The sequence below is a fragment of the Uloborus diversus genome, chromosome 8 (genome assembly GCF_026930045.1).
Source record: "Uloborus diversus isolate 005 chromosome 8, Udiv.v.3.1, whole genome shotgun sequence".
In the NCBI taxonomy this organism is placed as follows: domain Eukaryota; kingdom Metazoa; phylum Arthropoda; class Arachnida; order Araneae; family Uloboridae; genus Uloborus; species Uloborus diversus.
The window spans coordinates 81,674,710-81,696,985 of record NC_072738.1 but is presented as its reverse complement, the minus strand read 5'-3'; the positions used below and the strand labels follow the sequence as shown (position 1 = coordinate 81,696,985).

The window sequence follows — 22,276 nt, the reverse complement described above, 5'->3', positions numbered from 1 at the left end:
TACATCAGTCCTGAGTTTTCCTGAAGAGCGTCCTGAGCTTAAATTTGAAGGGGGGGGGGGGCGGAAATTCTCAATTTGTGGAATGAAACTAAAAATTTTGCCGAATAGAACTCCTAAGTTCTCCAAAATATTATAATTTTGTCTAGTTGTTCTCTGTCTAGTGGTTCTATGCAGCTCTTAGAACCAAAATGTCGAATGAATCAGCTCCCCTTATATACCCTAAATCATAGGTTCCCAAAGTAGGTGCACCGGCACCCTGGGGTACCGCGGAGAGAGGTAGCGAAGCTTTCGCCATCTTAGGGCTAAACTTGCTTTCTTCCTATGTCTATTATGATGAACTAGCCTGCTTTGCTTTTTGATTGCGGTGCCTCTTGATTGTAGATTAAGGTAGATTCAATAAAAAACCACTAACAAGAAGCAAAGCTCGTGACTTCATCATAGCAGACATAGGAAGAAAGCGGTGTTGAGCACCAAAATGGTGGAGTGTCGCTAAAGCTTAGAACCCCTTGAAAAAGACAGGGCGACGTCTCCAACTTTTTGGTTCCAAGGCAGCTTTGGATCCAACCTTGTTTCTGGTATACGTTATAATACTTCTAGGTTGCTATGTTGTAAAACAATGGATGATAAGTTGAGTAAAATGTTATTTAAGATAAATCTAGAAAGATAACTCAGTTCACAAATTCAACAAAAACGTATCGGAAAATTAACACTGTAATGAACCTCATTTTTACACCTTTTTTGTTTTTAATTTGTATTAATTAAATCTTCTTCATTTACAGAATAAAATAATCAAACATGAGTCAAGCACCACACTTATAGCTTGGGCACTAGTTTTCTGCAACGAGGTTTTTCTACAAATACCAATTTCGCCACCCCCCCCCCCCCGCCCCCTCCCGACGGTTTCGGAACCAAAATGTCGGATGAGTCAACTCCCCTTACATAGTGTCCTTACTTGAGCTACGATTTAGGGCTTTACCGCAAAGACCCACAGGGTCAGTATGTATGTACCGGATATAAACAAGAGTGCCCCGAGAAAATTCTAATTCTTCAAAGAGTGCCGCGAATCGGAAGAGTTTGAAAATATCTGCCTTAACTAACATCTGTCATCCTCATATATAGCGGTTATCAGTCAGTTAAATCTATTATGTGGCTTCTTCCTTTTTATTTCCTGCAGTTCTTTATTTTTTTTTAATGTTATGGTCATTAAAATAATGATTTCATCTTCCTTTCTTGTGGTTACATTTTATAAAACTTTTTTACTATTAGATGCGTCGGTGATATCAGTTATAAACAATTAGGCATCTTTGCACATGGTGATTTGAATGGGCACATTTATTTCCCTTGTAGTATCGCCAAATAAAATATAGCTATCATTTTATACATGGTACATTGTATGCTATTCAGTGTTTATTTTTAGAGAGCTCATTTGGTATTCTCCAAGCATATACGAAACGCAAACATATTGTTTGCTTTGTTCAATCTTAATTAGATTGTTGTTTTTAATGCCTTTTTTGCCGTCAATTATTCGCTTCGATTGCAGTTATATTGTTATTTGTCTCACGTACGATTGTACTCGTAGGATGCATTAAACTAAGAAAGAGAACTGCTGGCTTCCAGAAGCATCGGCCACTTTTTCTTCCTCGAGCTGAATCGATGAATGGGCGATTTTTGTTCGTTTTGTTCATTTTTGAAAAAGCTTTTGTTTGTATTTCCATCAGTTTTTTTTTTTTTTTTTTTTTTTTTTTTGTGCTCTAAAAAAAATTCTGAAACGTTACTGATATTTTCCGTAGAACGTTTCGGGATTTCAATGGTTTTTATGCATTTAATGAGAAAATCAAGTGACATTGTCGAAACGTTTCCTGAATTGCTATAAGTTGCACGAATGTAGATTTCTCACGGTTAGAGAAAATATTATTAGCTCCCCATTTAAAGATTAACTAAGCGTATTTATTAATTGTACCGGCTTCAGTTTGATTACGGCTCGTTCAGGCTGATTCAGCTCCCAAAGGGAGCGTGTAAGTCTCTGGATTCCGTAGATTAGCAAGAATGGGGTTGTTTCCTTCAGTCAAAAGTACTACTTTTAGTCACTGAAATTGATAGAATGAGTAAAAAAATAACCTGAACCAGGATAATACTTTCATTTCGCCAACAGTTATTTTTCAATTAATTTTTTTAAATGTCTGATTTTGAAAACAAGGCGTGGTCTTTATTACGTCACAAATGATGCAATTTAGCGCATTTTTCTACCACGTTTCCACGTTTTGATAATCAAGAAGCGAATTAAATATTGCGCTCAACGCTTGCTATCAACCATATCGTTGCCAATACACGTGAGTAAAGATGCGAATAAAATATTTTTCTCCGTGAATGGCAACACTGAATAGCATTTCATCATTTGTGATGTCACAAGACAGAAACGTAAACAATGAAAGGCACCGATTTAAGTATTTTTTTTTAAATACTAAACTTGAACAAATTATTTAAAAAATGGTCAGATCCTATATTTTTAAGCATGCTCTTTCAGAAAAAAATACTTTTAAAATTTTGGAAACGACCAGATTGTAGGCGTGTTACGTTCTTGACAATTACTTAAAATTCTGAACTAGCTTTGGCCATGTTTGCAATAATGCTTTTGGAACTTTCTTGATAAATCAGGAAGGTGTCAAACTATTCTATTTTAACTACCTAAGTTTACTTTGAAAGTTCCAGAGATACGACTGGCTTTAAAAGGGAAGATTTCTGAGCTCTTCAAAAAATTTCCAGGATAATTTCAGGAAGGTTACTGAATTTTAGGGGAAAACATTCCTGTTGTTTGCAAGATATGTTACCGGAAGAAATTGGGCACATTAGCTACCCATTATTTTCCAGGAACGTTCCTAAATTGTTTTTACAGTGTAGTTAATAATTGAAAGGAATAACTAGGGTACCCTAATATCCTGGTAACTGTAAAGTAAATTTGATAACCATTCCTCTTAGGTTATAACAAGTAAAATTTAGAAGGAAGGAAAAACAAAAACAAAATCTCTTTCCAAATGTAATTAAATGTGCGAAAGGAGTGAGCGTTGTATGGGGCCCGTTCTAATGTCTGGTAATGGAGCTCAGGTATTGGATGTAGTGCCCTTGTGGATGTAATGGGTACTGTTTCTAATTTCTAATACTTTAGTTGGAGTAAGGGCTTAATTTCGAATGAAAGAAGTGTGGAGCTCATTTTAATGCACTCACTTTAAAAACAGTTCAGAAACGTTCGTGGAAAATAATAGGCAGCTGATGTGCCCAATTTCTGCCGGTAACATATCTCGCAAAAGTCAAGAACATTTTCCGCTAAAATTCAGTAATCTTCCTGAAAATTCCAGAAATCTTTCCGTTTAAAGCCAGTCGTGTCTCTGGAGCTTGTGAGTAATATTAAGTAAGGATAAAATAACAGCTAGGCACCTTCCTGATTTATCAAGATAGTTCCAAAAGCAGTATTGCAACCATGACCAAAGCTAATCCAGAATTGCAAGTAAGTATCAAGCATCTCACTAGATTGCAATCCTTGCAAAGCTACGTAGTCCATACTTATTCGCTCAATTTAGGAGTCGAATCAGCATGGACAAACCGTAATCGAACTGAAGCTGATACACCTTATATGTAAAAACTCTCCGTTAATCCTTAAACTGGGAGCTAAAAATAGTTTTTACAACAGAGAGAACTCTGCATTCGGACAACTTCTAGCAATTCAGGAAACTTTTTGACAATGATACTTGATTTTCCAGGAAGTGGATAAAAACCATTGAAATCCCGAAACGTTACACGGAAATACTCAGTAACGTTTCGGATTTTTTTTTTTTTTTTTTCTTTTTACAGTGCAAATACTCTGACCGATTCTACCAAATTTCATCTAACATGTAAAAGTTCACATAAAATTGAAAACTAATGCTGGATCTAAGTTCACGTAAGCTCCCATGCAAACCTAACATACAAGCGAACATAATGGTGTCATCATGCTCTTCACAATGCTGCCATGTAAGCTTTGCCCCAACTGTAAACAGTAATAATAGAAAAATGTTTAATTTATATTATATATGTATTTCTTTACAATATCATTTGTTTCCCTCTTAGATCTTCACTGCTGTGATAAATCATCGAGCGTGGATTGTCGTTTAGCATGTCGAAATATTCTCAGGACGCAGACGATCGGACAGGAAATTGTCGACAATTTAATAGACGGCGGTTGTGGCTTACCTATGCCTCATGTGAGTGCACTCTACGCTGTTCTAAAATTAAATTACATGCATTAAGTGTATACCTAAAATATTAATGTTTGTAAGTACAGTTGAACTCCCACAATAGGACCACGGTTATAATACGTAACCACTGCTGCAGCAAATATTTCGATAGTATAGTTTGATTTGCTATTTAATTCCGTTAAAAATTTCCCGCATAATACGTACAGTCATAGAAAAAAAACGAAACACTTTTAATTATTCGGCCATTATACATGCTAGAAAGGAAAGAAAGGTGTCATCCGACTTGGTTTAAAATCTTCTTTAAAACTACGTAGGTAAAATTTTGATAAGGAACCGTATACAAAGCAAAATGAGCACTAACTCTTGATTTTCAAATGGGAACCCCTATTTTATGCTACATAATTATGTTTAGACCGCAAAATACAGCCAGGGTACGAAATTTCACTGCATTCCTTGCAGTATAACAGGAGTTATTAACGAAAAACGTTTTAGGGACCGTCACCACATTGAAAACGCTTCTTTCAAGGTCACAGCTTATCAAGTAACGAAATGTAAACAAAGAAAAGATCGAGATTATGCAGCTCAATTCATGATTTTTTGAAGTTCTCTTTTTTTCCGTAATTCGATACTTTTTGGCCGATAATGTTCCGCCAAAAAGAGATTTACGGTCGAAAACTTTTTTTTTTAAAGTTAAAATATTTACTGATTTTTGTCCGTCTGGATTAACCTAAGAAAGACGGATGGGGTTTTACTGGTCCATCGTATAGATCGTTGTTTAGTAAATCGAATAATGACAAATTAAAGTAATGAAACTTTTTGCCTTTTCTAATATGAACCTATTGGATTGCTTATATAATCATTCAGCAAATTAGCCTCATACAAATGTAAATATCCAACTTATACATAGAATCATGATGTGAATATTTTTCGATAAATGTATTGCACCTATGTTACAGGTTTATTTTCGAATGAATAGAAAGTCTTTTGATGTAAAATGGAATTGCGCGTTTTTAATTTCGCAGAATATCGGCAGAAGTTTGGGCCATCGCACACAAAAATATGAAAAATATACCGCACAACGTGGGAAGACGCAGCATTAAATAGATTGGAGACACGAGCGAAGTAAAGTCCATTTATTCCGTGAAAATTTTAATTTAGCGGAGATGGTCCAACCCGAAATTTAAAAAGAGAAATGTTATTTTAGCTTAAACTATGGTGAACCGAAATCAGACTTCTTGTCATTTCTCTGATTTTGTAACTTTGCACTTGCAAACAAAGCTTAACATTTTTTGATTTTGTTTCGCTTACTATATACCTGCAAACGGACACTTTCTATAGTATCAGACGTTAGGCTCGCGCACCTATAGCAATACTATATGCAGCATACCCGGCAGGCGGGTTAATCTATCCAGAGGCTACAATTTCGTCCTTGCTGCGAATTTCTCAGACTGGAATCGGAACTAATCATGCGGGATGCAGAAGTCACCTCATTGAAGCTGAGAGCGCGAATTAACTGGTAGGTAAAGTAAATTTATCTGCTGTATGTTTACGGCATCTCACTGGTGAGATAAATTTTCTTCATCCACCAGTTTTTAGGCACTCTCAGCTTCAATGACATGACACCTGCTTCATTGTTCGGTTAAACCTAGTTCAGGGTAGAGCTCCTTGAAAAGGACAGGCTGACTTATCCGACATTTTGGTTCCAAGACAAAATTGGATCCAACCTCGTTTCTAGTATTTATAAATACGTTATAATATTCGCTGGTTGCTATGTCGCAAAGCAATTGATGATAAGTTGAGTAAAATGTCACTTAAGGTAAATCTAGAAAGATTACTTAGTTCACAAATTCAAAAAAAAGCGTATCAAGAAATGTTTACTGTAATAAACCTCATTTTTTCACCTTATTTGTTTTTAATTTGTATAAATTAAATCCTCTTCATCTACAGAATAAAATAATCAAACATCAATCAGGCAACACATCTAAAGCTTTGACACCACTTTTCTGAAATGAGACTTATGCACAAATACTATTTTTTTCGCCCGACAATTTTGGAACCAAAATGTCGGATAGGTCAGCTCCCCTTATATAGGAGCCTTAGTTCAGGGCTGTTGTGCGTATTATTAGGACCCACTACAGCCAGAGCCGATCCTAGCAGGTGTGCAGGGTGTGCACCGCACAAGGGCGGCCAAAGCAAGGGGCGGCCGCAGGCCGCATCATATAATTCTTTTAATCAAGCAAAATTCTTCAAGACTTTCTCAAAAGATAACTTAGAATAAGTCAAATAAATATGCTGAATTTTAAATGTTCAATTATCAAAGTAAGTTTCCCGACAGCATAGCATAGTTTAAGAAAAATAGATTGTTAATTAATATCTACTCTTTACACACATGCTTCATTTGGTTGCAAAATTTGTGTCAGAACCGGTAATCAGGTATGGATACAGGAGGAGGGGATGAGGGAAATGGCCCCCTCCTGAAGCAAGAAAGGGTGCCTTCTAAAAGGAGCACTCAGGGCCCAGGGCGGCCACTTGTGTTTACCCCCCAAGCTTTTATAGACCTAAACAATGAAGATATATTTTGTATATTATATTTAAAAAAAGACATACTGATTAGATACTGTCGCAAGCATTTCAAACAAGAAATTATTTTCCAACAATCGCGGATGCGTGGAGGGACAGTGGAAAATTGCGACTCCCCTGAGAGTCAAACATATATGAATAACAAACTAAAGTTTTGTAATTTTCCCCCTTTACAGCATTTTTTTCAAATTAAGATCACGAATGAACTGCCCGGTTTCAGATCAGAGCTCTTGCCCCGGGTAGTAAATTTAAACGTAGCTCCAAAACGAAGATCCAAAAGAATGCTATGACCTAATTGACGAGACTAAAGAAGGCTTAAAATTGCGTTTTTATAGGACTTTAATTTCGGAAAATTTTACTGTTTGAACCACCGATCTTAAGAACCCAATTAAATCTCTGATTCACCCCTTCCACCTTAACTTAATCAAACATAGCCTGAAAATGTTGGCTTTAAAATCCAAAACATTTTTTCAGAGGACAACCCTTCTTAATGTCATCAAAATTTGCTTAATGACATTTTTCGTATTTCTTTTTCGAAATTTTTGCGATGGAGGGCCCCGAAATCCATTCCCAAATATTACTACCAAAGATAGTCTCAATCAGCGTCTTTAGAGAGGCCTCTAATTCCGCCCCCTCAGTTTGAAATTGACTTCAGTTTCAAAAAACAGTTCGTGAGGGCACACTGAACCCCCGCCCGCCCCATCGTTATCAAACAATGCGTAAAATACGATTTTCTAAAAAAAACTCTGGAGGAGAATTGCCTGGCTTATGTAACTTTTTACGGCGCTAGGGCATATACCCATCAATCGTCGAAGTGAGATGGACAAAAGTCTATAGTTGTGTTTTTCAGATATTAATATCGAAAAATATCCGAAAGATCCGCCGAAGCTTCCCAGTTTTGTTAACGTCACCAAAGATAGCATAAAATTGCGCTTTTAGGAATATCCACTTGGGAGCCCCGAAACCCTTCCTTCCCAAAAATAGCCTAAAATGGATTTTAGCTCCGAAAAATATTTCGGTTCGGAATATTTTCACGTTTTTCCTATCGTTTTCATATACAGCCAAAAATGGGTTTTTGAAACAATAGTGCCGAGAAATTACCGAAGGAAAGCAGCCAGATCCCCTACCGTCACCAAAGACAGCCTAAATTTGCGTTTGAAACTTCAATTTCAAAAACTTTCGATAGGAGATGATTGTATCTCCCTCCCTCTAGCAACGTCAACAAAGATAACCCAAAACTGCTTGTTTAAAACTTCAGTTTCGGAAAATTTTCGGGAAGAGCACCGATCTTTCCTAAGCAGAGATCACAAAAAATAGCTTCGAATTGATTTCAATTTTGAAAGAATTTTAGGAGAGAACTCCAGCATTACTTTTCCCCTGAAGTCTCGAAAACATTTCTAAAATTGCGATATTTGACGTCAATTTTGAAAATTTCTCTATGCACCTTGAATATACCCGACTCTTTTCTCTCCTTGTAACCAAACACAATCAAAGATTACTAAAACAATTTTTCGTACGCCAATTTCGGTAATTTTCTGGGAGTAATCCCCCCTCCCATGATTCCTCCTCCTCCGTGCTTTCTCACCGAAATGTCACCGAAGATATACTATAAAATGCGTTTTTACGACTAGTAAATTTTGGTATCTATTACTTTCTTCAAAGATATAAATTGTACCTAAGGAGTTTCTTACTATAAAACTTTTCTTCCTTTTTATAAGTTCATAATTCTGGTTTTTTTTTTCCTATTTTTTCATTTTTAAATTAAAACTTGATATAGAAATTTGAAGAAATATTTATATGGAAGTCAAAGATTAGTCAAAATATGCAAATTACTCTTGAGGGGCGGCACATTAGCTCTTTGCACAAGGGCGGCCGACACCCTAGGATCGGCCCTGACTACAGCCATTGAATGGTATAACCGGACCGCAATTATGACGCAGTGAAGACGCGGTCCACATTCAGTCATTGAAAATGGTCCATGCGGCCCGTTGTTTGCTTAAAGAATAAGATCAGAACGTAGACTTATAGTGCCAGTGTCATAAAGGTGAAGCCCAATATTCAAATATTGGATTCTGAAAAACATGCATTTAATAAGATAGGCATCTAGTAGTTGATAACGATAATTTATTATAACTCTTTTTTTTTTTTGTCGATATTTTTCCATCTTATTCAAAAAAGAAAATAATTTGAAATTTTATTTGAAATTTTATCTTTGTCTTGCGAGAATGATTTTAATGTGAAATGCACGGACAATGACCGAGGAAGTAAATAGAAAAATAAGTATTTAAATTATAATTAAGAATCGACAAAACTTAAATTAATCTAACACGCAAATTAATGTTTTGTTAAATCTTTGACGAAGTCAAAAAAAAAAAAAGTTTACAATTAGCCACAACTATACTTTCGTGCAGAATACGACTCAAAGCACGCGGCCCACTACTGCGACTGACATTTCCTCTCCTAGATCTTAACACATTGAAAATTATTCAAACACTTTACAAAAAAAAGAAATAATAATAATAATAATAATAATTTCTAAAAACCAGTAAACTTATTTAAGAGTAAATATTACCTATTGACCCATCTGAATACTGTTAAAGGCAAAACTTCACACTGTCGGCTATTTTTCGGGTGCTTTTTCCCGATTTAGACAAAGCAATAATTCTTCCTTTTAGCAAATTATCACCGGGAACAGTCATTAATTCTACACTGTCTATTTCATCATGACTAGCAAGACAATGAGGTTTTGTTGTATGTTTCTGTGAAAAAGTTGTGCATGTTAATTTTTTTTTTCTCTCAGTTATTGTTTTACAAAAGGCAATGGCTAAACGCAGAAAAAAAAAGTATTTTAAGTGTAGTTTTTAATTTAAAAAGTTCTATAAAATATTCTTCTATTAGACAATGAAGTAGTGTTTCGCATTATTTACACATTGACGTTTTAGCGATATCCACAAAAAACTGACGGTTGTAATATTGTGTTGTGTTGTTGTTGTTGTTGCATGCCCCCATGGTCAGCAGTGCTAGACCAGGTCCATGAGTTTGTTTACCTTGTCAAATCCCTCCTGGAGAGCTCTAGGCACGACAGTATATGGTCAGGTGAGGCCTGCTCAACGAAACACTTGTGTTGTTCTTCTGCAGAGACAGTGAATAAATTTATGCATTTAAAAAAATCATAGACGTAACTCTAATGTAGAAAAACCACGTTATAATTGGTCTGCTTATTTTGTTGAACAATTTTTTTCTTTTTTTTTTACGAAGAAACCAACTTTCATAATTTCTGTTTTAAAAAAGGATACGGTCCCCTAAAGTGGGAAAAAATGAGTTTTTAAGCATAGCGCAAAAACTACTGAATATTTTGAGCTCAAATTTTGGATTCCCACATAAAAGCTCTTCTAGATTGTTTTTCTGTTAAAATTTAATATGGTTTCGGATCATATTTTTTTCAAAAAATATTAAAATAATTCATAAAAAAACTAAAATTACATTTTAGGTGTTGTAAATTATGTTTTTATTATTGGGTCGTTTCATATTTTGATATAAAAAAAATCTTTGCCGTGCCTAATCCAGTTTTTTTGTTAAGAGTAAAAATATCAAAATACGTTTTAACATTACGAGAGGAATTTTTTAAAACTCGAATCTGAAGTAACGGTTGGATCGAATTAAACAAAACTTTGTATACAAAGTTAAAAAATGATCCTGATTACAAATATGTGATAAAAAAAAGGGGGTTCTCATTGAAAAATTTAAAGTTGATGCTCGTTTTAATATGAAGACGACCCCTTAACAACAATTTTTTAACTGAATTATGTAGAACTTTTTATTTCTGAAACAATAACTCCTTACACATGTCTCTAGTGTCAATAGTCTTTGAATACGATCGAGTGTTTCGTTTTTGTTTTCTATGACTGTACATTAAAGTGCGTGTTTTGTCAAAACACAAACAAAAATCTCTGATAAAATTTAATAGACCGAAAACAAATTAAACAGAACGAATTTTTTTCCAAAAAAAAGCTAAATTTTAAGAGCTAAGAAAATTATTTTTCAATGTAATTGGACGAAAAGGTGTATATTAATAATAATAAATGAGTAGAAGATATTTTTAAATACGGAAGTACCTTTCTTGGTTTTTTTTTTTTTTTTTTTTTTTTTTTTTTAACAACTAGAATAGTAAATAATGTCTAATGACAACAAATTCATAAATTTTAGTTATTTCATTTTAACTGAGTTCAACTGAATTTCAAATTGTTTTATTTATGAACTTAGCTTATTAATAAAATATGCGTACATTATAATTTAGAAAAAGAAATGGCTTGTACTTCTACAAAATACAACGACTTGTCCATCAAAAATTTTCAACCTTGCATTTGGCACTGCTAAATGCTCAAGTTAAATCAAGTTAGTTGCTTTTTAAATAATTGCATAAAAAAAGAAATGAATTTTATTTACAGGAGGATTTTATTCGTGTAAAACACAATCTCGTAACAACTTAAGATTTTTTCACCTAACAAATGTAGATAATTAATCTTTTATAGAATGAATAAGCAACACGAAAGGTGAATTTCAATACATATCTGTGAAAGTGATTCGCCAAATTGTTTTCAAGTTGTTGAAGCAACAATAATTCAAAGATATGCGACATCTAAATGGGCCATTCCGCGAAAAACGGTAATTTTGTCCCACACGTTACGCCTCATATATTTCATTTTAAAAATAATTTAAAAGGTTAATGATAAAAATTTTATTGTTTAACAAATTACAAATAAATGTGTGATGTCCTTAAACAAAAGATTTCGACATTATTTTCTAAAATAATTACTTTTTAATGAAATATATGAACCCTCACGTGCGGGACAAAGTGACTACTTTTTCGTTGAATGGCCCAATTTATATATATATATTATATATATATATACATATATATATATATTCAACGGTTAAAACTATTGTTTCACCAAAAATGAGATACGTTTCCTTTTCCCTTTACTTTGGAACCTTTGCCCTTAAACTCGGTCATTTATTTTAACATTTATACATTAACTAGCTGCGTGCCCGGCGTTGCACGGGCTACCTAAAAAATGTAAGAGCAGTCCAGTTGATGCTTTTGTAGTACACTGACACTAGTTTCTAACGCGTTAAGGAATAAATAAATGCGCGTAAAGCAAGGTTTGCAAAACACCAGTAAAACATATTTTTGCCAAAACACCTCATCAACGTTAATAATCGTTATCAATGATACAAGTTATGAGTACATTTTCAGTCAACACAAAAGGGGAAAATATATGCATTATCAACTATAATCTTTACTCACGTTAAACTGAATTACATCTGATAGACTATATCGGAAATATTTATGCACAATAACAATCCGCTTTTTACATAAAATAGTCTACTACCCGGCGTTGCCCGGGTGTTTATTAATGCAACATACCACTCAGATAAATATTTGGATGGATTCTATCCACATGGTCGTACAAGAATTACATCAATCCGTTTTCCAGGTACAAACCCTCAAAGAACTCAAATAACTTGTAAATCACTCATTTACTTTACGACGTGCACGGTCCTCCTCGAAAATGAAAGTTATGTCATGTGACGCGTATTTAACAATCAGGCTTGAACAAAAAAAAAAAAACAGCAAAATTTTGCTGCAGATTACGGCAAAATAATCGAAAAGTAAACAACTTAAACACCCTGATTACAGGAAAAGCCTTAAAACAAAAGCCTAATTTTATTTCTTTATATTCGAGAAAAAAAATTGCAACAGATGTTTCTTTTCAATGATTTTCTTCACGCTGTAAATTTTAATAAAAGCGTTCATCCGGAAAGTTGAGTTGAAGCACTGAATAATAATTTGAATGGAGGAAAGCCTTCGAAAAATATGGATTTTATTTTGAAATCTAAGAGTCATAATTAATAATTTTTAATTGATATCTCCGCTAATTATTATCGGAGGATTATGTTAAATAGCCAAACATGAAGACGGGAAGATGACGAATCCATCGATACCTGGTTTGATGGTCAGTTCACTGTCGTTCGGGAGAAGAAGCTTGGACATAGATAGATAGATAGATAGATAGATACTCAGATTTTATATGTATAAGATTGGGCAAAGAAATTTTACTAATAAATAAGCAAGTTACAAGTGCTTGACTTTTGAAGTCCCAACCGTGACTCATGCAAATAAATTAAATTTCAAATGACAAAACTGTTTAATAAAAATATAACTGTGCCAGGAGTATCTTTGTACCAAATGTAAAGATTAAAAAATGTGCTTACCCCTATTTATTTACAATATTAAGAAATATGACAAAATGTTAATGAAATTTAAGCCTCTTTTTGTCCCGCACGTGACGGTGGAATGGCCCACAAGTGCATTCTGCTCCCCCCCCTCCCCCCACTTCTTTGCTGTTGTTTATTTCATTGTGCTAACCTTTCCATTGACAGGACAAACTGTGGCAATGTTTTCTAACGAACGCAGATTCCGTAAAATCAGAACCGAAAGATGTCTCACCCGTGGACAACTTAGGAATGGATAGCGCCAAACTCCAGTGCTGTTTCCGAGCCGCCACTCTTACCTGCCAAAGGCTTTGCATACAAGTAGGTGAATTAAACTGTTGCATATTATCTGTGATTTTTTTGTAATTTCAAAATTCGGAAGATTTAACTTGAACTTTCGAACAAATTAATTTTTGTAACATCCATGCTTTATAGTCTTTGCAAATTTCTACATCCATCTGTTTTTTAAGCAAAACTATTTTAACACATAACTATGATTCGACGAATATTTGTCTGCCGGCCGGGTTGCCTACCAAGATATGGCTAGAAGCAAAGGGAACTCGTCCCGCCTTCTTGGGTTAAGTGTGTGTGTTTGTTTTTGTTTCTTTTTTATTTCTTTCTTTTTTTCTTCTTTTTTTTTTCTTTTTTTTTTTTTTTTCGTTTCATATTTCAAAAACCATTTACTTGCAAGTAAAATCATGTCTTCTCTACTAATAATAAAGCTGAAAGTCTCTCTGTCTGGATCTCTGTGACGAGCGTAGTGCCTAAAGAGTTCCTCCGATTTTCACAAAATTTGGCACAGAATTAGTTTGTAGCATAGGGGTGTGCAACTCGAGGCGATTTTTCAAAAATTCTGTTTTTTTCTTTTTCCATTCCAATTTTAAAAACATTTTAGCCTGCAAATTATCATAACGTGGAACCGTTACGTAGGCGAGCAAATGAACATAGCCATATTGTCGTGAAATTCATCATCCATTATTTGTAAAGCCGTGTGGGTATCGCTAGTTATTTTATAAATTAATTAAAGAACATAAAATTATCTTTTAAAGGCAGTTTTTGTTTTTGCTGTAGCTGCAGGAGGTATGATGTCATTTTGAAACTCGTTGAATTTGAACCAGAGTCCAAGATTTTTATTAAAAAAAGTAATTTGTAGGCCCTTTGCAGAGTCCCAAAAATGAAACAAAGAGGGAAAATAGTCATTTTTTCCAAAATTCACGAACTTTGAAAATAAATATCTCAGCACTTCTTACAGCCACAAACATATGTATATGTTGTGAAAACAAATATCCCCCCCCCCTCGACTTAAATGCGCTATTGGGTGGTTAACGCCCAAACTCACCCGGTTCCTCCACTTTATTTGCAGCGAGCGGACAGGGACGCATCGAATTAAAATATTCAGGAGGGAGAACATTCTTAATTTTCCGATTGATAAAAAATATGAACTTACACACATATCATACAAACATAACATCAAAATGAAGAGGAACATCTGGAATTATTAAAAAGTAATTTTAGAAATGAAAAAGAATATTAGTGTTGTAATATTGTCTCCAAATTTGCCAAATAAGGGATTTTTGGAAGTACACAGTGACCTCCCGTGACCTCCCATCCGAGTGCCCCTGCGGATGAAACGAGTATAGTTTGCATAGCAAACTTTGCCTCAAACAAGCAGTTTCTTTTGACCATCACATAAAACAGCATTGTGATTTCATTTTTTTAAAATGAATGCAAATTTTCATCTTGTATTGGAAGCGCAAACCGTGGACAGAAATTAATGTTTCACGTTGAAAATGACTCCCTTTTCTAAAAGCTAAAAATTGAATTCAAACTGCAGTAAGTTTTAAACTCGTAGCAAAATTAATAATACAAGAAAGATCAAAATGTCAGTGAAATGTCTCAAATTTGAAAGAAATTTGTCACAAAAATACACTGTTCTTCTTTTGTAAAGTATTTTGTTGATAATTAATGTATTTCATGTTGTTAATATTAATACAAAATGCCACGGAGGTCTAGGAAAGAAAGCAACTTTTACTGACTCCATATTTTAAATTTGAAAGTATACGTTCAGAAGCTTAGAATACTGCATAAAATGCAGCAAACTGGTACACCTAGCTAACCCTGCGCACGGAGCATCTGTCACTTTCGCAGATACAGTTTAGGATTGAAAGAAAATACCGAACAGCTCAATAACAGCATCCAGAGATTCCTGTTTCACTTTTATTTTGGACTCATCGCCAAGATGCAGCAAAAAACTCTGATGTAAGAGCTGAGTAAACCGTCATACTGGTAGCTAAAGATACTTTAGCACGTCAGCGAAATGTCAATAAGCAGGGTACAGCTTCACATTGAAATGAGGAAGAGAAAAGATACCCATCTGAGAAGCAGATGTTTCTTAAAACAGAAAATAAAAAAATAAAAAAAAAACTGCATTCCGTCCAAAAAGTTAATGTAATAATATAGTTTCTACAAATATGAAAATTATACGAGAATAATTTTTATGAAATGTTTTATTTTTAAATGTTTACTATTTAATGAATATATATTAAACAGTGACGTTTTATGCAACTAAATTTATTTGTGTTTTGTTTTATTTACAGACATATAGCAACGAATGGGAGCTAACTTGGGGTGAGTTCGATCGTCAGTGTCAGTATCAATTAGCCGAGTCGAGCATGTTAAGATGCTTAGCTGAAGGTAAATAATTCATTTGATGTGTTTCACATTTTTTTAAATGTATTCATTAATTTGTTCATTTACTTGTTTCTATTCATTTATTTGTTCATTTACTTTTTCTTTTTTTTGCTAATTTTTGTTTTATTATTTTCATTTATTTATTTTCTCCCCACCAAAAGTTTTGTGCACTTGATACATACTTCTTTTCTGTATTGAAAATAATTCGATAGTTGTAAAACTCCTGGAATGAATTTGTGATTAACATATCTTTCTTTCTATTATTGATTGAGAACTCTTGGTCAACATCTTATTTTTCGGGTGTAGAAAGAAAAACAATTTGTATTAGCTAAAATTTATTTTCATACAGTGTTTCTCTTCGAAGAAAAAGCATCGCATTATGTCTTGACTACATCAAGCTTAAACTTGAAGCTGTGAATCACCGGCTGTGGTTGAACTTGCAATCCTAAATCTTTGATTTTTTAATGAAAGTAATACGAATGTTCGAAGCTTGTCACTAAAACTGTATCATTACATTTCTCAAACAATTTTAAAAATGTATTTTAAATGTTTGAGAAAACCACATAAAGCAGTTTACCTTTTTTTTTCTTTTTTTCCGTAATCACATTCGGGGCTTTTTGTTCTGTTTTTTTTTAAAGCAATCATCGACTGTTAGAGAACTCAACTTTTTAGTTTGAAACGTACACCTACTGGCCACCTAATGTCACTTTTCCAACAAAGCCGAAAAAGGGAAGAAGAAATTTTAAAAATTAAGATCATTTGCATTTTTTAAATATGAAGGGTTTGTGGCAACAAGAATTAACTCCATTTTTTTTTGGTTGTTTGGTTTAACAAAGAATTATCTCCGGTTGACAGTTCTCAAGTTCGTTTGGTTCAACAAGGAGTTATCTCCGGTTGATAGTTCTCACGTTAATCGCTAGAAGGAGTCAGCTGCTTCATTCGCTAGAGGCAACATGGAGTTAACCCCAGGAGATTTCGCAACAATCAAAGAGTGGAGTTAACTCTCTGTTGCTGCAAACCTTTCATATTCTTCCTCGTGGAGGGTCAAAAACCCAGTATTTAAGCTACCTCGGATTAACAGGACTCGGATTAGCGAGACTATACTGTATTGATTTTCTTTTCAATTTCGACTCTTTCCAGTGGAGGAACCTTGCGAGCTGGGCTGCGAGGGCCTCAGCTATTGCACCAACTTTAACCACCGTCCGACCGAATTATTCCGAAATTGCAACGCCCGCACGGACCAGGCAGCTAGGCATGATGTTGACCTCTGGCACCAGGGCATCATCCGCATGCCCAGCGTGGACATCCCGGTCCTGGACATCGCCCAATGCTCACCGGACACATGGAAGGCCATTGCATGTGCCTTACAGATCAAGCCATGCCAAACTAGGGCACACACCAACATGATATGCAGGTAAAGGTTATCTTGATACCTACCAGGATTCCCAACGAATATTGTAATAACGAAAATAATTGAAATAAGTAGGGTCACACACACACAGAGTGGCTATTCTCCTAATGAGGGTTCAGTGTAAGTTTCGAGATTTCGTAGCTTTGCAAGAATTGAAGGTAAATAAGATGCACGGTACTTACTTGTAATTCTATCCCAGCTTTGACCATGGTTGCAATAATGCTTTAGGAAATATTATTTGATACCTACCTCATTTTTTCTTTAAAATTTCCTGGTTTGTTCCAGAGACATAACTGGCTTTTAATGGGAAGATTTCTAAGTTCTCCAGAAAGATTCAAGAATAACGTTTGGAAAGTTATTGACTTTTAGCGGGAAACGTTTCTGTTTTTCGCAAGAGGTGTGTTAATTTCAGAAAATGTACACATTAGCTACTTATTATTGTCTAGGAACGTTTCGAAACCGATTTTACAGTGTATAGAGAACCATGTTTTTTGACGCATAAATCATTTGCCCTTGTTCCCCCATTGTCGAAATATTAGATCTCAAATTCGTACAGCATTTTAAAATATGTCGCCAAATTTACAAGAAATGGCAAGTTCTGGAAACAGTGATCATAATTTCGACATATTTGAATATCAAAGAAGCTGCTGTGTCTGTCTGTTTTGAGTGTCCATTTCTAACTAAATTTGGCGACTTTTCTTAAAATTTTACTCGACCCTAAGACCGATGCGACTTTTATTTTGATAATGGGGAACGACGGAGAATGATTTATTCGTCCAAAGACATGTTTCGCTAAAAAGACTCAATTCATGTTGAGTGTTACATTAATATTATCAGTTTACGTTAATAATTTTAATGATTAAAATTTTCGCAAAACTGCTTGTTGGATTTTTATTTGAAAATAAACATAAAGTTAATTGTTATATATCATACTATCATATATTTAACAGGGCTATCTCTAATGAGTGAGTTTTCAGATTTAGATCCCTCCAAGAGCGCCCATGTAGAGGGGAAAGGGGGGCTGAGCCCCCCCCCCCCATAAAAATCAGAACTTCCTTGCTTTTAGTTCTTTTTACTTTGCAAAAAGGTATGAAATATTTTTTTCCAGCCATTAATGAATAAGTTATTAAAAATGTCAAATTTTAATGTCTCTAATATGTACTGAATTCTTCCATTGGAAAAATATTCTGTTATACCATGGGGAAAACTTTTGAGCCCCCCCCCCCCCTCCCCTTAAAATCTTGCATATCGGCGCCCTTGAATCCCTCTTACTAAAACAATAGCAAAATAAATAAAGCCAAAACTGAAATTCTAGGCTTCTTTTGAACTACTTAGAGTGTAAATAGGTAGAGGGATCATCAGCTTTTATCTTATTAAATGCATTCAATGATTTAAGTGAAATTAGATGATAGCACATAGCACATAAAAACTCAATTGCTTTTAGCTAGTTAAATTGTTCAACTGAAAAGTTACTCCTGATCTAGAAAAATGTGTAACGGAAAAGAAACAGCTATTCAATAAAATGAGTAACTCGCGTATGCTGCCATGGGAAGGTAATAAAGGTCAGAAACTGCAAATTTTTCTTTTTTTTTTCTTCTCTTATGTTATCTATTGTATACTTTATCTTTACTGAACAAGCTTGCTTAGTTGGTTTCCTCTGAAAAGAAAAGCGCGAAAATAACGTCTAATGGTGTGGTTTCCTTCAGTCAAAAGTACTACTTTTAGTCATTGAAATGGATAGAATGAGCAAAAAAAATAACGTGGACCCAGAAAATACTTTCATTTTCCCAACATTTATTTTTTAATTAATTTTTTTTAAATGTCCGATTTTTCAAACAAGGCGTGGTCTTTATGACGTCACAAATAATGCACTTTGTGCCGCATCTTTCTACTACGTTTCCACGTTATGATAATCAAGCAGCAAATTAAAATTGCGCTCTACGCTTGCTACCAACCATATCGTTGCCAATACACGTGAGTAAAGATGCGAATTAAATATTTTGCACTGTGAATGGCAACACAGAATGGCATTTCATTATTTTTGATGTCATCGGCAAGAAATGTAAACAATAAAAGAGCACCGATTTAAGTAATTTTTTAAAAATATTAAACTTAAACAAATTATTTTAAAAATGGTTAGATCCTATGTTTTTAAGCATGCTCTTTCAGAAAAAAAATACTTTTAAAATTTTGGAAACGAACCCATTCTAACATTTTCCTATTGTTAGTATTGAATCAAAAACGTGTTTCTTCAAAACTCTCGAAAACTCCTTTCTGCAGATACTTCCGTTTAGCTGCCCACGGCAGTATGGATCCGAACATCATGTATCAAGCCAGAGAAGGCGATTGGGACTGAAAAATGGGGGGAGGGGGGGCAAAAAAACTAAAAGCCACAGAATTTTTAGCGGCAGCCAAAAGGAAAAAAATAATAGTAATATCAATAATAATGAAAAAAAATTAAAAACAGAAAGAAAAAGTTCAAACTTTCGCTAAGGCTGTTTTTGAGAGCATATGAGTAGTAATTTATGCAAGTCTAACAGCTTAACTCACGTTTTTCTTTTGATAAATTATGTACACTATAACTTTTCTCAAAGAAACACATCGCCATGAATTAGACTTTCATTATTTACCTCAAAGTATTTTGAGATGTCACAAACATTTGGTAATAATTTCATTAAGCAAGTATGGCTTGTTTTAATTGAACAATTGATTCACTAATACCTAAACAATGAATACATAAAGTTAATGATATTGCTTTTGCTAAACAATGTTTCGTAAACAGATATACAAAGCAAAACAAATAATTATGATCTGAAAGTTTTGACACTTCTGCTTTTTTTGTAATTTCTAGTTTTGGTTCCTAAATTGGAAAATAAAATAAATAAATAAACCATAAAAAGTGGACAGGAAAGGTTCCCCACCCCACCCCCCGAATCACCGCCACAGTAAATCAAGCTAACACTTTTAATGATATGTATGTGCCGTTTGAAGATTTTTTTTCCTCGTGACCATTTCGGAGTAATTTATTAGATAAACACCTTTTTTTTTAAAAAAAAAAAAGCGTATAGATAATTTCAATAAAACAGTTCTGGCTTCCGGAAAGTTTTCATTACCCTATCAAGTACATTTTTAGAGAAAAAGTTCCTATTATAATTTGATGCACGTTCTAATTAATTGCTCCAATTTTCTGTAACGCTTAGGATGATGAATTGCGGACATATTCAGAATTTCCATTCACTTGGAGGATTATACACCTCGGCGATTCTTTCAATATCCCGAAGGGAAACGTGAACTTCTCAGAAGGATTTTTTCCGTTTGAAGAAGACGTCAGTTGCTTTTCGTCAAATATCAATTGATCTGCTGCTATCAACTAAAACTGTGGGTAATTCAGTCGAAAAAATCGATAGTGTCGATGAAAAACGTAAAGGAAATGGTATTTAGTCCGTTCATCTAAATGCGTAAATGAAATTTTTACTAATATAATAAAGCTGAAAGTCTGTATGTCTGGACCTCTGGATATCTGGATGTATGTTACGCGCGTAGCGCTTTGATCGTTCGGCCGATTTTCATGAAATTTGGCACAAAATGAGTTCGTAGCAAGGGGTGAGCACCTCGAAGCGATTTTTCGAAAATTCGATTTTGTTCTTTCTCTGTTCCAATTTAAAAACATTTTACCGAGCAAATTATGATAACGAGGACGATCAAATTACTATAACGTGTACGAGAAAATTATCATAACGTGGGCGAGCAAATTGCCATAACGTGGGCGAGCAAATTAACATAGCAAATTGGCGAGAAATGCATCATCCATTATTGTAAATATACAGACGAATCAAATGACCTTTTAATTTTCTACTACGGGCAAAGCTGTGTGGGTACCACTAGTAATTATATATAATGCAATGGTGCTTCATTCATTAACAAGTGTAAGATCTTTCCGATTAACATATCGTCGCCTCAGAGCAACACTAAGACATCTAATCCCAGGAATAACACTAGGATATCTTACTGTTGCTCTGAGGAAACGATATGCGCATTGCCGTCAAAGATCGCTATTGGAGAATGTTGACTTTCACCGGTGAATCACCGAACTTTCGCCGATACCTTAGGTATGTTAATGTACATATTATCTGGCTATTGTGGAGATTTACCAGATTTCGGACTTTCATATACATATCAATAAGTACTTGTATCCTTTATTACTTCTTGAGAGATAGCAATCAACCTTAACGAGAAAAAAAAATTTCGAGCCTCCCCCATAAAGAGATTGGGGCCGAAACCTAATTAGTACCCGATCCAATCAGGAACTCTTTGCAAACAAAATTCTATTAGATTTTTTTTTTTTTTTACTTATTGAGAAGTAGTAGTCATGCTAAACATGTTCATCTGCACCACAATCCCTTAGAACGATTAACCCAAAAATAACCAGCATCAGTTCTCATCTGGGACTATTAGTGTACCTAATTTCATAACATTTCTTGCATTACATTTGATTATGATCTTCCATGTAATTGTATTTACCAACCAAATACACTCACCGACACAGAGATATTTATTCAAACCTCTTTAAAACGGGTAAATTCATCGAAGTTTGAAAATAAAAAGATTTCAGAAAGCAATACCTTTTCCCTTATACTTTGAATACAGAAAAAATCAGTAGCCAGTAAAAATAAAATAATTTTGAAAGTTTTTTTTTTTTTTTTCTTTTCCAACGTGTTACTTTAGATAAATTTATCTACATGACGAAAATCAAAGTACTCAAGCATGTGTTGATTAAAAGCTGAGAAAATACTTTTGAACTAAAGTATCTGGGCAAATCTAATCTTAAAATCACGTGAGGAAGAATCCCAAGACACAAATTTCATCCAATGCAGAAAAATCCGGGCTTTCTAAAGGTATGTAAAAAAATTATTCGCAAAAGGTTTTCGATATTTGCGAGTTAAAAATTTGAATTGAAAAAAGAAAAAAATTGAGTTTTAAAAAATAGCTCCGAATTTCGCATCCTCAGCTACCAAAAACTGTTTGGGACAGATAACTATTTGTGCTGGGTTTTTCTGTTTGTTCTGTAAAAAGCAAATAGTTTCATTGA

At 34.3% G+C, this 22,276-nt stretch overlaps 1 protein-coding gene across 1 annotated transcript in view; it reads left to right on the top strand.

The window, feature by feature from the left end:
* Positions 1 to 22,276, top strand: part of LOC129227509 (reversion-inducing cysteine-rich protein with Kazal motifs-like) — a 147,548-nt gene that overhangs the window by 84,812 nt on the left and 40,460 nt on the right. Inside the window, exons 8-11 of the mRNA XM_054862085.1 lie at positions 4,102 to 4,235; positions 13,254 to 13,406; positions 15,683 to 15,779; positions 16,917 to 17,190. Coding sequence (XP_054718060.1) covers positions 4,102 to 4,235; positions 13,254 to 13,406; positions 15,683 to 15,779; positions 16,917 to 17,190 — 658 coding nt within the window. The remainder of the gene's footprint in view (positions 1 to 4,101; positions 4,236 to 13,253; positions 13,407 to 15,682; positions 15,780 to 16,916; positions 17,191 to 22,276) is intronic.